The following is a 15,890-nucleotide window of genomic DNA, read 5'->3' as shown; positions in this document are numbered from 1 at the left end:
ATACTGGAAAGGGAAGAAAATAATAAATGACACAAGCAAAAGATTCTCCAAGAGGCATGCAAGATACTACTTCAGCAATTAAATAATACTGTCTATAGACTGAAATAAGTGCTACATGTTCTTGTAAGAAACTTTTGCAGCCTTCAGCTGTGTTTTCAAAGATGGCCTCTCTATAATAGGAGCTGAAAATTCAAACCTGAACTGCAAGCCAAAGGTATCTGGAGCAGGAAATTGTAGAAAACAGAAAAATAAATGGGGGCCCAGTTAAGGCCAGGCAGAGAGCACGTGTTCTAATGTAATCTTTCCTGCATGTGACTTGCTCCTAACACTTTTCTTCAAAACCAGATTAAAAGGATCTGAAGACTTACTTCCTGCTGTTGTTTTTTCCTGGCCACTTCTTCTTTCTTCCTTTTTTTCTCTTCTTCAATCTATGAGAGGCAATGTTAATGAGTAAAAGGTAACTATTTAATTTGGTTGTTTTCTTCAAATCCCAGCTAGCTGTAGCTCCCCTGGGTATCTAATTACAGGCAGAACTGGCAGCATGACCTGCAGCAAAAATACCATGCCTTATAATTAGAATTGTCTGATACTTCCCACTGAACGACTTTGATTTCATTTGCTTTTATTCACAGTTAAACCAGTTTTAACTGTCCAGAATGCATTTTGCATGCAAAGTGTATACGTATAAAAGAATATCTACAAAGCCTGTAAACGAAATGGTCCTGCCATTTCACAAGGAAAAATGTTTTGCAAATTATTCTAAAGAAAGACCCTATTTTGCTGATATTTTAAGCTTTTGACTCAAACTGTGAAGACATTACAGTTTTTCAAGAAGCAGTTGTATCCCTTGATGTTCCTAGGGACACAACTATCCAAATTTAGCCAATTTACACAACTTAAAAAAAAAAAAAAAAAATCTCTTGCACTTGATAGGAGAGACCTATCGCTTCTCCAAGAGCTCTTCCAGTACTTAACATAATACTGTTTCCAGGGAAAATGTACTCTAGCTGCAGGTTCCACCCAGCAGTTCTGTACAAGCTGGTTTCAAATGTCTTTTTGATGAAAAAATCTAGGATTGGCTGAAACTGTATTTTACTTCTTCTTTGTCCAGAAAACAGACAGAGTCTTCTAACATTTCTAGTCAAGATGGAATTTTATAATTTGTTAAAACTGAAACCAGAGATACAAAATGTTACTTTTAAATGTTACAAAGACAAGTATTAATGCTAGGCAGTGCCAAAAGGAGGGTTTCTATACAGACCTTGTGAATGTGAATTAAAATTCACAATCTTTATATAGTAACATGTAAATTCTTTCCCCCACACTATGAATCTCTCACTCATCCATACTACATTAAATAAGATTTTTCCAGTGCATTTTGTTCTCACATATCAGACAAAAACAATCTAGTTCTATGGAAAATGTTAACTTCATTTTTACAGACAAAAGAAGTTCAAATTAGCTTCTCATTGGAATTGTGCTTCCAGAGAAGTAAGTCAGTATGTCTGCAATACTCAACATCCCTTAATTATATGAAAATCTTAAACAAACAAAAAACCTTAGAGGTATTTATTAGGTCCCATATAAAATTTTCAAGAACCTACTGTTTCAAAAATTCTTTTCCTGAACACAGTCAAATTTTAGTATCAATTATATTATTTTCCTTGTTGCTAGCCTTAAGATTTCTCTTCCAAGTTATCAAAGAAATGCAAAAGTATCCATAGCTTACACATTACTTTAAATTTAAAAAACATAGAATGCTTAAAGTAATAACCTTTCTCTTTTCTTCTCGTTCTTTCACTAATGTGTCTTTATCCACTAATTTAACCACAGTTGGAAGTCCTAGAGAAGACAAAAAACAGATAAATGGGTTTCCGATGCTTGAATAGCCAAAGATAAGAATATTTACCCTATAATAGCTGTTTTGGTTTTGCAAGCTGAATGCAAATACAGCTAACTACTCAAAAGTGACTAAGAAATTAGGTGCTGTACAAAAAGATCAGAAAGACTGCAATGTACATTTTTATATTCTATACATATATTCTAATATACAGTTCTATAATACATATTCATACATCAGAAATATGATACGCTGTAGCTTTGCAGTCCTTGAGTTTGTTTGTTTACTTCAGATTAGTCTCAATAGGTTGTTTTCCCACTTCTTATGAAAACAGAAAGCCTACAGATAGCTACAAAGTTACAAGACATAATTGGGTACCTTCATGATCTTCAAATCGAACACCAAGTTCAGGAAGGATGTCATCTCGAAGAGCATCACTCAACTGCAGCACTTCAGTTACTGCAGAGCATGAAAAATACTTTTAGTGAAACAGATTTGGTGAAAGTATACTTCAATCATGCTACATAGTTATTTAAATGCAATTAAGAAAGTGCTACTCTCACACAGGCCAGAGAAAGGTCTCCTGTTTTAAGGTGATAAACCTTTTAAGTAAGTTCTGCCTTCTTTCAGCTACACAGAGAAGAAGCATGTTTCTTTGCAGGGACTTGAAATTCATAAATTTCTTCCAAGATTGAAAGACCTCATTGTTCCTCAAGGGGAACAGAAAGAATATCCAAGACAAATCATAGAATCATAGAATAGTTAGGGTTGGAAAGGACCTTAAGATCATCTAGTTCCAACCCCCCTGCCATGGGCAGGGACACCCCACACTAAACCATGTCACCCAAGGCCTCATCCAACCTAGCCTTGAACACCGCCAAGGATGGAGCATTCACAACCTCCTTGGGCAACCCATTCCAGTGCCTCACCACCCTCCCAGTAAAGAATTTCTTCCTTATATCCAATCTAAACTTCCCCTGTTTAGGTTTGAACCCGTTACCCCTTGTCCTGTCACTACAGTCCCTGATGAATAGTCCATCCCCAGCATCCTTGTAGGCCCCCTTCAGATACTGGAAGGCTGCTATGAGGTCTCCACACAACCTGCTCTTCTCCAGGCTGAACAGCCCCAACTTTCTCAGCCTATCTTCATACGGGAGGTGCTCCAGCCCCCTGATCATCCTCGTGGCCATCCTCTGGACTTGTTCCAACAGTTCCATGTCCTTCTTATGTTGAGGACACCAGAACTGCCCACAATACTCCAAGTGAGGTCTCACGAGAGCAGAGTAGAGGGGCAGGGTCACCTCCTTCGACCTGCTGGTCACGCTCCTCTTGATGCAACAATTCTGTCATATTCCTGAGTCATATACCCTATAGCAGAAGGGTATATGACTCAGGAAGATCCTAATGGTTGCTGTAGGATTTCCAAAAAGAAGGGTTAAGAACCCTATTTTAGAAAAATCACAAATGAACATACCCCGTGCTGCAACCAACAGTGCCTTCAAAGGACTATGATTTTGTTCGTTTGATATCTATACATTTGTCAGAGCAACTGTAATCCAAACACCGTCTGTTTCTACAGATAGCTATCTTTACCACCTTGTCTGACCAAGCTGTTCTGTTTTTTTCAAGCAAGCTAGTTGCATCAGAACCGAGAACTTAGATTTGGCTTTCTGGATGGTCATAAGGGCGTCTTTTTTTTTTGCACGCTTATCAAAGAGAAAGGAGTTAAGAACTCAAAATTTAGCTGAAATTGATGCTATCAGGTCTTAAAAGGAAAATAAATCTTCATACATGATATTTAATTGGATCAGAAATGTTATCCGCCAGGAAGCAGCAGAACATTTAAAGAGGAACTAAATACATTGAGAAGACCCCAGTATATTGCTGAGTGAACTTAATGCAGTGGCATTTTTTATAGACAGTCTTGTATCTATGAGGAAACACCAAGTGTGACATAATAGACCCTTGGATTAGATGACACCATGTGTTTATAATAAACAAATGTTCTCCCTTTCAGCAACTCCCACCTGGTCAAACCTAAGTCATAATAGGGTCTCGAAGGTAATAATTCTGGCAGCAGAGGCTACCATCCAGACACTGTACTAAACACTGAACGTACCAGTGCAGATACAAGTACAATCCTTCAGCCTTGGTCTCTTTCACAATTCTCAGAGCCTCAGAGCACTGAATAGTGAAAAGAACACCATCTATCCTAATACTGGAAGAAGGAACAGCCACCCTATTTCACTGCATGCTAGTGTTCTGCAACTCTCCCTTTGTATAGGAAAGCACTGCAGTTTATAGGTCTTCTGTCTGCTGTGAACTAAGTCATTATTTTTCTGATCCAGAGCACTTACGCACAGTGAGCCATATTCATGTTTGATGCAACTCTAAATAAGCCATTAAGATAAACAAGGCATAAGATTACCTCACTGGCTGTTAACATCAAAGGCATTTTCTTTAACCTAGGCAAAGGAATTACGCATACCATATCAAGAATGTATCAGATACTTCTACTGCTGATTCAGTAAAACAGCATCTGCTCAGTTACAAATATTTACTTATCAGAGATCATGAATAATTTAAAGTTTACGAAGAAGAAATCCATCAAAGTAGAGAATAAGGAGAAATGTATAACAAAACGTATTATTTATGAAAGGACACATCCTCTGCTCAATCCTCTGTCATCCAGAGGAGTCAGCACTGTGCTTCTTAGGGCTGAAATGCACCTGTTCCTTGCATGTGGCACCTCCAGAGCAAAGATGTTCAGGGATTTACTCTGGAGGTAGGGAGTTGTTTATGAGCTGCCGTAACATGTAAGCCATCATCCTCACTGAGGACAGTGGTCAGGAAAGCAGAGGGCTAGTGCCTCATCACCAGTGCCCAGGAACACTCTGGCAGCTAGGCACAACTTGAGCCTGTGACTATCACAGAATCACAGAATCCCGAGGGTTGGAAGGGACCTCAAAAGATCATCTAGTCCAACCCCCCTGTAAGAGCAGGGTAACCTAGAGTACATCACACAGGAACTTGTCCAGCCGGGCCTTGAATATCTCCAACGTAGGAGACTCCACAACCCCCCTGGGCAATCAGTTCCAGTGCTCTGTCACTATTTCTCAGACCTCTTCACATTTTCTGTGAATTTCAAAACAAAGAGTCTTGGATGCGCAACAGATGTGGTGTTGTGAATAGGAACACTGTGATGGGGAGAAAAGGAGGAGCTTAAAAAGTATCTTGAGAATGCTGCATGTTAAGACTGGCAGAAAAAGGCAAGAGCAGGCATGGTTACAATGATCAAGTTTGTCCCAGTTCTGGTCAACTCATGATATATTAGGAAGTGGGCAGCAGGTTTCCCACTGTGTCCTAGAAGCAGCACCAACACCCATGGCAGGAAATGAAGATGCAGGCAGAGTTAGCTCATGGACACCTTTAGCACAGTGTGCTCAATTTAAGCAGACGTCCAGAGGTGAGTAACCAAAAACTGCGGAGACTTGCTCCTGTTTGAATACCTGAATAACAATCTGTTGCTAATGAGAATTCTTCCCAAGGACTGGAGCTGTGGTAGAGCACAGATCTGCTTCACTGTGCATCCTTGCAGAGACAACTATGTGGGGTCTTTGCAACTGGTCAAGTATTCAAGTAAAACAGCAAGATGCGCAGTATTGAGATGCTCTGGCCAACCTATCACTGACATCTTTTGCAGAGGTTTTCTGCATTTCTTTCCCTTGTACAGCTAGCACAGTGTTTTCCTTATTCTGTTTATGATCATTGCTAGGTATGTTCACAAATCAAGACACAACCGCAAAATGATCAGTGCAGGTCTCCAGTTTGAATACTAATAAGCTTATAAAATAAACAATTAATTTTTACTAATATGTTTGAAAGTTAGCCAATCTGAATGACAGTAAAATTTTTATAGTGTATATACATTTTGATTCTTGTAAGACCCCCATAGTTTTACAAATGGCTATTCTGTGAAATCTTTTATAAATACAGGTATATGTTTAAAAGTTATATGCATATGGATGGGAGCATTTGTATTACTCTGCAGGTTTTACAGAAGCAGCATACTTTTTATTTAATCTTTAAGAATACTTGAAGCAATACAGATCATGTTAATTAATATTAAACACCATCCTGCCAGCATTGGGCTACGATGGGGAAACTCCCTTCACTTACAACCATGAAGAGGCAACATCCCCAGACATTAATCACAGTAACTTTTACAGTAATTTAATACTTCCTGCAAGCAAGAGTTTAATGGGTACAGGGAAACAACGTAGTATGTCAGCGCAGGTCCTGCCAACCACCACTCAGCTTCCATGTATCAGCTAGTTTAATGAAAGATGCTCCCTGGTCAGACTTCAGAGTTCTCCTTACCCCAGCCAAATAGCAACTATATCCAGCTTTATTCTTACTGCCCAATTTATTTCAGGTAAAAAAAAAAAATCAGTACCTTCCAGGTAAGAAAGTCAAATGCCAGTAAGCAGTCTAGCACTAAGTACATTATAAAAATGAACTACAAGAAGCCCCATGATATTTAAACCTTACCACTTTTAAGAGTGAGGATCAGTTTAGCACAACCATCAGAAGGCAAACGGGAAAAAAAGCCTCCTATAAAATGAGAATTTACACTAAATACTGAAGAGACCAAAGATCACATTTTTGGCTGAAGATACATAAACTTCTTGAATTAACTCAAGTTACAGAAAACATACGCTGTTGGAACTAATAAGCATATTTCTCAGCATCAATTAGGCCTACAGGTGTTTGAGAGTTAATAGTGGAGTAGTCACATTAACAAATACAGCTTTGTGCTTTTAGGGTGAACTTATTTGCCCTCAGAAGAACTCAAAACAGTAGCAGAATTAGAGTTCAGAATCTGCCAGCTGAACAGGTTATCAACCAGACACTACAAATAATTTCAGATTTTTTGTATAATATTGTAGGTGTTTTATATATTAAAAATGCCCTATTTTGCCTTCAAGTACAAATATCAGTGTAAAAGGAGTTTAAGGAAAAAAGAACCCAGTACATACTGAAGACATGTAAAATTCCACAGGCAACAGCAGAAAATAGCAAGAGTTCCATTAGGAACTAATCAACCAGTAAACCCAAAGAAGGCTTAATGGAACAGCCTCTTTAACACTATATAGTTCTGCTGCCAACACGCACAACACGATCAAAGCTTTTCAGAGGGGAAAAAAAGCTCCCAAAACAACTTCTAGCAAACTCTCAGATGTATATTCCAAAGAGAGCATTCAGTTACCATCAGGAGAGCTACAATTCCAACTATGCTAGCAAATAAGAAGGTACATCTCAGGCTATTTAAACACAGACAGTATCATTGTGTAGCAATCTACATTTTCAGGAGAAAGCAAGCTCCCTGGGGGAAGAGATCATTGGCACTTTCATACCTAGAAAGCAGGGAATAACCTGATCTAAAGAAACAACAGCTAGTCCTGTCATTCCTGAACTTTCAGATTGTTTAGGAAATCAAAAGAAAATTAGTTTAGCAGGCTGTAAAAGATTCCCAAATTAAAGAGACAGCAGAGATGCAAATATTCAAATCACCTCTGATTTAAAGATCTCTAAGCAAAGAGAGACTGTATCACCTGGCTCACCCCCCCGCCCCAGGTTTGATTCCTGCAACTTCTGAGTCTCATGAGCAACAACCCAGGAAAAAGTGAATTTTCACCTTTCTTCTCTCTGGCAATTTGTCGCACTCCTTCTCTGAACTCAGAAAGAACTTGTAGGTATGGCATCACTGTAGCTTCAATCTGCAGGATAATTATTTCTACAGTTAGATAATCATCATTTAGATAAAAATCATGTTCTTATGCACTTTATGTGCTGTGGGATGGAATTTGACCCTCAGGTAGATCTGTATCAGTACAAATTGTCATTGCTCTATTGATGTCAAAGGATAGACAATAATTTGCATTAGCTGTCAATTTTCGTTTTGTGCAGATAATATCAACTTGTAAAGTTCTGCCGCTCCCCATTCCTTTTTCCTCTCCTTTCAGTTACAGATACATCCGTTCCACAGGGTTATGCTGCAGACTAGCTAACTGTAATGCAGTACAGGGATAAAACCAGCACCCAAATTTATCCTTCATGTTCTATGTTTCTTTCTTGGGCCCAACTGCTTATCAGAAATAATACCAGGTGAAACTGATGTTAGGACTTATTTTCATTAGAACATAGATCTGTTCATCAGATGTTAGCTTATGCTAATTGTATTTATTTCCAATACAATGTGGTTGTCTGTCTCTCCTTGACAAAAAGCAGGAAGAAATTACTATTGAATTATTTCAGGTGTAAGCAAATGCTGGTCATGAAAAGCAAAAAAACCCCAAACAACCAACCAAGTCCTGTGAATCCTGCTCTCAATGGTAGTGAACAGCAACACAAGCAGTTAGTGAAGAGCAGCAAACCATTATAAAAACAACTACTGCTCAGTACTGTCTGCCAACACTTCTCTGGAATCCTAAGAGAAGCCAGGCACCCAGTGAACTGCTTAATTTTAAAGTTTCATTACTTTGGAGGGTAAGGGAAGAGTGAGAAAAAAAAATGCACACTTTTGTTTCCCCCTACAGTTTCCACTGTCTTTCCCATCTGTTAAATCTCCATAACAAATTTATGTGCAATTAACAGACAAGATAATCCATTATGCTCTAAAAGTGCCCACATCAAATGGAGCTGAGGGACTCTCTGAAAACTTTTCATAAATGTGAGTACTATGCAATCAGCTTCACAACTGGAAGCACTGCTGAAAAGTTTGGCAGAATGAAGAGACTCTGGAAAGTGAGCAACAGTCGTATCTCCACTATACATCCTCTACACTGAAACTAGCTTAACATTCAAATCAGGTGGTGTCAGGAAAGCATTCACTGTCACTACTCTCATCAGTCATTCAAAGATGAAAGGCTTGTATTTCCAGAATAACTAACTTGACAGCAACGCTTAATTCATTTGGAAAATGAGAGTATGGAACCTAAGGCTTCCTGGCTTCAAATCTCTTCTATCCTCTTTCAAGTAAATTACTGAACCATGGTAATTAAGCTAGTTGTTCTTTCAGAGCTTTTGAAGAGGATTATGCCTTTTTCTGGAGATAATGACTGCATTGGTCTCTTCATCTCCAATTTAGACAAAGAAATGACAGGCCTGATCCACAGCCTTCTGTAATTAACGAGAAGTTTTTCAACCTTGAATGATCACCTGGTAAATTTTGCTGAGAAAAATATGTATCTGCATGGAAGAATAAGAGAGGGTATAATACTTAATGACACAGCCAAAATATTTGTGATATTATGCATCTTTAAATTGTAATGTTTAAAACCAGTAATGTCCTAGTTGCTAAAACCAGAAATTTCTTCTGTGTAACATGTGTTAGCATAAGATTCTTCTGACTCCACTACCCTTGGCACATTATTTTAAAGAAGTGAAGGAACTTAGCTTCTTGTTCCAAGCTAATGCCAGTCATTCCATTGCCAGTCTGTTGTAAACACTACCTGAATGAAGTGCTAAATATAAATCTAATTTTCATTTTCCCTGAAAATCTAAGTGTTAAGGTGCTGCCTTTCTTCTGAAATTCAAAATAATTTGGAGCCAAATTACAATTCACTACTGATGGGGTTTGGTATGCAATACTGTGCATCTTCCTTATTATCCTTGTTATAATCATTACTGGAGATTTCCACAGCACAGCAATGTAAGCATTTGCATGGGCAAATATCAATTGAGTATTTATTCATTTTCTTCAACCACAAGCAAGCTTTCCTCTTCCTTTGATGAATAAAAATATTAGCTTTTTTGTTACACTACAAATGTTTCAATTATTTTGTCTAAAGAGGAATAGATATGGTCACATATTTGAGTTCAGAAAAATCCTGGAAAAAGCACTGATTTGTTCATGTCAAAATTTTTCATATAAACAAAGAGAAGAAAGTTGATAGCTTTCATATGGAGTTATTTCTCCTGCCTTCACCACAAAACATTACTATTATTATTATTATTATATTATTACTATTAGTACCCATCAGCACTTTCATCAGATATCTTCCAAGTATTTCCAAAAAAATTCTGCATCAGTGGAACTGTGGGTGACTGCAGGGTGACCAAAGCAAAACAGCCTTCAAAAGCCAGGTACAAACCGTGGCTACAAATGAGATCAGAGAGACTGAAATGCGGATATAACTCCAGCTGCCTCCAGGCTGGTTTTTGGTGTACCACAAGAAAGTTTAATCAGTGTAATTATATTTTTGAAACTACTTAACATACAAATGCTTGTAATGAGTCTTTAGACTGTAGCATGTGCTGTCTGTAGTTCACATGCGGTTTCTTAAACAGACTCATAATTCAGAAGACAAGATAATTCTTCTTCTGGTTGCTATACAATTTGTCTGTCACTAAGTCAAACCTATAAAAACCTCAAGTCTCATAAAAGAAAAATCCTACTTCCTAAGCCAATTAGTTACTTCAGAGTCAAATGTTACATGCAGAAAGAATACAATTCAGCTACATATGAGTAATGTCATCACCTTATCTAATCTAGTTTTCAAAGGACACAGAGTAATTTGTAGAGTGTACTTTGTCCTTCACTTACATTTATGTTTTGGCTATTACCTCCAACAGGAAAACCAATTGCTTCATCACTTTCTATGGCACCAAAGATCTGGTCAAATAGGAAAAAAAATTAAAAGGTTGTATACATCAAGTCACATGTATGTGAAAACTAAGCAAAATCACATGTATTAAGGTTTTGAAGCCACCTAGTTCTCATTTAACCCACAATTCACTGCTCTAATAAGATGACAGTTTGGGTTTTAATTGATACAGCATACTAAGCATTGGCTTTCATATTTAGCTTTAAAGAAGTAAGATTTGACATTCTGACCTCATATTTCTTATACTATCTAATTTTCCTTGCACATATTAGGGGCTCTCTACTATTCAACAAAACATTAGCTGAAATTATAATGTAGCATAAAGGACTCCAAATTGTTCTGGCTGAAGTACACACTGCAATTTTGGGTTGTTTTGGTTGGGGGGTGGGAGAGGGAATGTGGAAGATTTCTATTTTCCTACAAAGCTTAAACAAAGACTGTACAGATCTCTCCATACTTGGAAAACGTAACAGTTACAACTGCACACTGCAATAGCAACATTGCCACTTGCTATTACATACCTTTAGCATTTGAGTGAGATAGGAACTGATGTTTTCTAGAAGAAGTCTGTTTGGCATTTGTCTGGAAGATTTCTTTGCAGCAATATAGGAGTTACTCTGACTGACTAATGAACGCATTTCTTCTAAGACAGAGCGAGTGTCAATATTGTCACAAAGTGCTTCATGAATTGCTGCCTTCTTGTCGTAAAAACTAAGAAGAAAAAAATCTTTTTTTACTATTAATGTCAAAAGTATCTACAACCTACTCTGAAGAATCTCTATTAGAAAAGTAAGGGGACTTAAAAGTGAGATAATCTTTTGTCAGTCATAGTTTATATTTGAAGGAAAAACAGATGAGTGACAAAAAAAGGCATTAATACAACACTGCTGTTTTGCTGCTGTGGTCAAAGCCAGGCAGGATACTCCCACTGGCAACAACTATCCAAAGAAATTATGCCAAACACTTTTTTAGCAACTGACCTTTTCATATAATTTTTTTTTAAGCAGTATAAATTGCCTATTTAGTACCTTCTTGTGCCCTTTTTTGTTTTATAGTATTGCTCTCCTATACTTATGTACCAGCCAAGTACTCTATTTAGTACCTTTCCAGTAAGGAGCAGTGATTTGGAAGTTAACTTACCACAAAGTGAAGTGTTATGAAGCTGTTACAAGCAGATACAAGGAATAAATTCATGCAAACATTTGTAATGTTCATGAATAGGCCTAATAGGTAATATGGTATGTTAGGTACCATTTCATTACACAAGTGGTACTATTGTTTCAAAACCCACACTTTTTCCAGATAAAAGGAATGAGAAGTGGTAGAGACAAAAACAAGTATCTATGAAGTATATCTTCTGTTCCTCCCACTTTTTTGTCCCTTTCTTTTGCCTTCTCTATTACTTACTGTCTTCTCCCTTTTTTTAAAAATGGGTTCTCTCTACCAACCTCAAGTTGAAGATGAAATTTTCAGAGGACATCACTAAATAGAAGCATCTGCACTTGGTCCTTCAATAGTCAACATCTCTGTCCACAGTGAACTGAACTAGGAACAATTTTAATACTGCATCATAAGATTAAATTTCACACATAAAAAAGTCATATAGGATGCTGTTCATATGACAAATAATAGTAATTTTGTTATCAAAGTAAAAAACTGCAGTATTGATATAATCATCTTTCTCAAGAACATGTTTTCAAACACTGGCACTCTGATCTTTTGTGTTTTAGTCAGGTCATTTAGCTTCCATTTGTCTCAGATTGCTCACTGCACTTTTGTCCTGGGTTCAGCAGCAGCAGTCAGTTTTTCTCCTTCTTAGTAGCTGGTGCAGTGCTGTGGTTTTGACTTTCGGCCTGGGAATACTACTGATAAAGCCGATGTTTTCAGTTGCTGGTCAGAATGTTTACCCTGACCAAGGACTTTGTGAGTCTCATGCTCTGCCAGGGAGGAGGAAAAGCCGGGAGGAAGCAGGGACAGGACACCTGACCCAAACTAGCCAAAGAGGTATTCCATACCACAGCACGTCATGCCCGGGGATGTAACTGGGAGTTTCCCGGAAGGGCACCTCTTCTCTGTCGGGCTTAGTTTTGGCGGGTGGTATCGTATTCTCTTCCCTTGTTATTTCTCTTATCATTGTTATTGTTGGTGGTAGCAGTAGTGATTTGTGTTATACCTTAGTTACTGGACTGTTTTTATCTCAACCCGTGGGAGTTACATTCTTTCGATTCTCCTCCCCATCCCTCGGGGGGGGGGGGGGGGAGTAGAAACTGCGTGGCTGACTTGCTGACTGGCTTAAACCATGACAACTTTGAAATGTGTAATACTATTTTTGCAGTTGTAACACTGTGAATTATCAGTTACTTCTCACAGAGGACAGCACTACAGTGAAGAAAATGACAGCTATCTAACAAAAAATTCTCTTTCCCTTCACAAACAGGGTGATGAGGCACGCCAGTGTACCTAACACAAATGAAAGGGAAATCAACAATTTCAGCTATACTTCATAAAGCTGTTGCAAGGTTAAAACCACTAGCTTGTATAGAGTTGGGGTACTCAACGGAAATGCTACAGACTTGTAAACATCACTATATACACAGTAAGTCATTTTACAAGGAAAAAACCCAACAAAACATGTAGCTACATGACGGCTGTTTGCAGAGAAGTAGGGATGCTCCACTCACTTTCTGTTCAGCTCTGCTTCCTGATTTTCCCATTTCTGAAACTGGCCTGTCACATCAGTGGGAGCTCGAAGAATATCCTTCACATTTAAAAAGAACTCCTATAAAAAAAGAATATAGCTAAAAATTGGTTTAAATTAGATATAAGCAGTATTTACTAAGAACAGGCATTATTTCTTAATTAGACTCCAAAAGTTCATGTTTTCAACACTGTTTCAGCCAAGATCTACTGAATGTTTGCCAAAACAAGGTAACCCACACATCTTGCATAATTTTGAAAATCACAGCTGTACTGTAATTCAGTTCTATCTCATGGCTCTGCTACTGCATGATACACTATGATACTCCAACACCACGCTGCTCAAATACAATGCCATTTTTTAAAAGTTCAGGCAATAATTCTTACGGCAGATTTTTCAGTGTGCTGCTAGTAATGGAAGAATAAAAATAGTTTTATAGTGAGGACTTATTTTATGTGGTCATCCAGCTTGGTGAAAAGTCATGTTCAGTTATTCTGTGGCCCAAACCAAGCATTTTATGTATAAGGCAGAACAACTTCAGCTGGAGAGATAAAGATTAGCCATCTCAAAATGCTGTACAGTCTCCTTGAGGGAAATCTGGGTTTAAATCATGGCTCCACACTAAGCAGGAAAAGGAAGTGTGCCTGGCCCCTCACATATGCCTGCAAGGCACAGAGGCAAATGCTTGATATATGTGGTGAGAAGACAAGGTAGGAATGATACTCCCTCTTCCCCTTTAGCTATCTTTGTGTAAAGTCTGATCTGGTAGACATGTTACGAGAGTGTCTGTTGGACTCAGTCCCATAAGCAAGCTGAACTGAGAAACTAATCTTATATGTAAGTGTCAAGCTGCTCAGAGATATCAAAACTTGGAGAGAGCATCCAGCTGCAGAGAGATGTAGTTGTCTGTGGAATTTACATATCTCAAATATTTAATGACAGCTACACAAACACTGTGACATCTCACCTGATGAATGCAGAAGGCAAACTCAGCCTGTGGATATGTCCTATATATTCTTGGGTTTTATCCCATGACACACATATAAAACCACAAAGCTTAAAGAGCTGGAGGAGGAACAGAAAACTTACTTACGTTCATAAACTTTTCATACTGAATAGCTGACTCCATGGTATTATTTGAATAATCCAGTGTATCCTTCCAAGAGTGCATGAGGAAAGCCAACCGTAACTGTCGTGCTATTAGGAGTTTCAAAAATGTACAAGGAAACTGATCATAATCTAAATCATTTTTATGGCCTCCAATACTGCAGTGGCTAAGAACATAGGCTTTAATATTCTTACTATTAACACATCTAGCAAAAATGCAAGAACACTATAATCCATCATGATAATACTGACAAGGAACAGAAGAACAAAGAAGCTGTTCTGAAGTTAGTGAAGAAGACAGACACCTGAAATTAGGCTGAATCACAAAATTACCATTCACCACTCAAAGTACATCAAAAGCATTCACATTCCAAAGTAATTTTTACCTGTATGTTTTTTCAGTGCATCTTTAATGGTAATGAAATTCTTCAAAGATTTGGACATTTTACAGCCAGCAATTGTTAAGTGGCCAGTATGCAGAAAATACCGAACCCAGTGATCATTTTCAAAGTATGCCTGCAGCAGAAACAAAAAAGCCCAAAGACCCAACACTGTTTACATATATACCATTAAGTAAGAGAATTTAAGAAGAAAATCCTAAGAAAAGTTATGCTTACACAAAACACATAACATTTTAAAAAATAATTGATGGATCTGTCTAAATTGCAGTCAAAGCAAAGCACGTCACTTTTTCACAGCAGAAACTGAAGGCCAATTCATTCACCTCAGACTGTGCCAGTTCATTGTCATGGTGGGGAAATCGGAGATCAAACCCTCCTCCATGAATATCCATTGACTCTCCTAGAATGGATCCAGCCATTGCAGAACATTCAATGTGCCAACCTGGACGACCCTATTAAGAAAAAGACATAACTTGGCTATTAGTTAATGATCTTCCTCTCCTGCCTATCATTCTCTCATTGGTCTGTGCCTAAGCAGTGACATACCTGAAGAAAAGAGATACAATGTTACCAAGAAAAAAAGATTCTCAGTTTCAGCTTCATAAAAGCATACCGTTTGATTTAAAGATCAAACATGGCATATACATCTGTGATGCTGTGATTATTCTGCTTATCATTCTTTTTAAAAATACATTAATATATTTGATCACAAGGAAAAAAGGATATAGACATTACTGCAGATAAAGCCTTCAGATAAACAGGATAAATGACTAGGAACAGCCATCATGAGCCTGCATGAAGACTTCTGTTTAAAATTATCAGACTGATACACATTCTAAATTATTAAATGAACATAGCAACAGAATCTACAATTGAATATAAGATCCCCATACTATACATTATGAGGTGAGGCAAGGTATTTGTGTAACATGCTATTTAATAAGGTGCAGAAGAACTAAATCCTGATTATAATGTCCTTACCTTTCCCCATGGAGAGTCCCACGAAGGTTCTCCAGGCTTGGAGGATTTCCACAAAGCAAAGTCATTCGGGGAATGCTTCTCACTTAAGCTATCAGGTGAGATACTCAGGTCACCTTCCAGAAGAGAAAATATAAATAAAAACATTTTATTTTAACACCAGCATTACTGATTTTTTGCCTTCCTGTACCTCACAT

General features: G+C 37.8%; 1 protein-coding gene across 2 annotated transcripts in view; it reads right to left on the bottom strand.

The window, feature by feature from the left end:
- The window catches only part of CARS1 (cysteinyl-tRNA synthetase 1), a 39,822-nt gene that overhangs the window by 4,429 nt on the left and 19,503 nt on the right, over positions 1 to 15,890 (bottom strand). For both annotated transcript variants that reach the window (XM_080617971.1, XM_080617970.1), the window contains 11 exons: positions 15,697 to 15,809; positions 15,039 to 15,167; positions 14,701 to 14,830; positions 14,301 to 14,404; positions 13,191 to 13,288; positions 11,031 to 11,220; positions 10,449 to 10,517; positions 7,539 to 7,620; positions 2,219 to 2,299; positions 1,775 to 1,842; positions 369 to 428 (listed from right to left, as the gene is read on the bottom strand). In XM_080617971.1, coding sequence (XP_080474097.1) covers positions 369 to 428; positions 1,775 to 1,842; positions 2,219 to 2,299; positions 7,539 to 7,620; positions 10,449 to 10,517; positions 11,031 to 11,220; positions 13,191 to 13,288; positions 14,301 to 14,404; positions 14,701 to 14,830; positions 15,039 to 15,167; positions 15,697 to 15,809 — 1,124 coding nt within the window. The remainder of the gene's footprint in view (positions 1 to 368; positions 429 to 1,774; positions 1,843 to 2,218; positions 2,300 to 7,538; positions 7,621 to 10,448; positions 10,518 to 11,030; positions 11,221 to 13,190; positions 13,289 to 14,300; positions 14,405 to 14,700; positions 14,831 to 15,038; positions 15,168 to 15,696; positions 15,810 to 15,890) is intronic.

Source organism: Psittacula echo (genome assembly GCF_963264785.1).
Source record: "Psittacula echo genome assembly, chromosome: 5".
Taxonomy (NCBI): Eukaryota; Metazoa; Chordata; class Aves; order Psittaciformes; family Psittacidae; genus Psittacula; species Psittacula echo.
The sequence above is the reverse complement of the archived record's forward strand: the minus strand, read 5'-3'. Positions and strand labels throughout refer to the sequence as shown.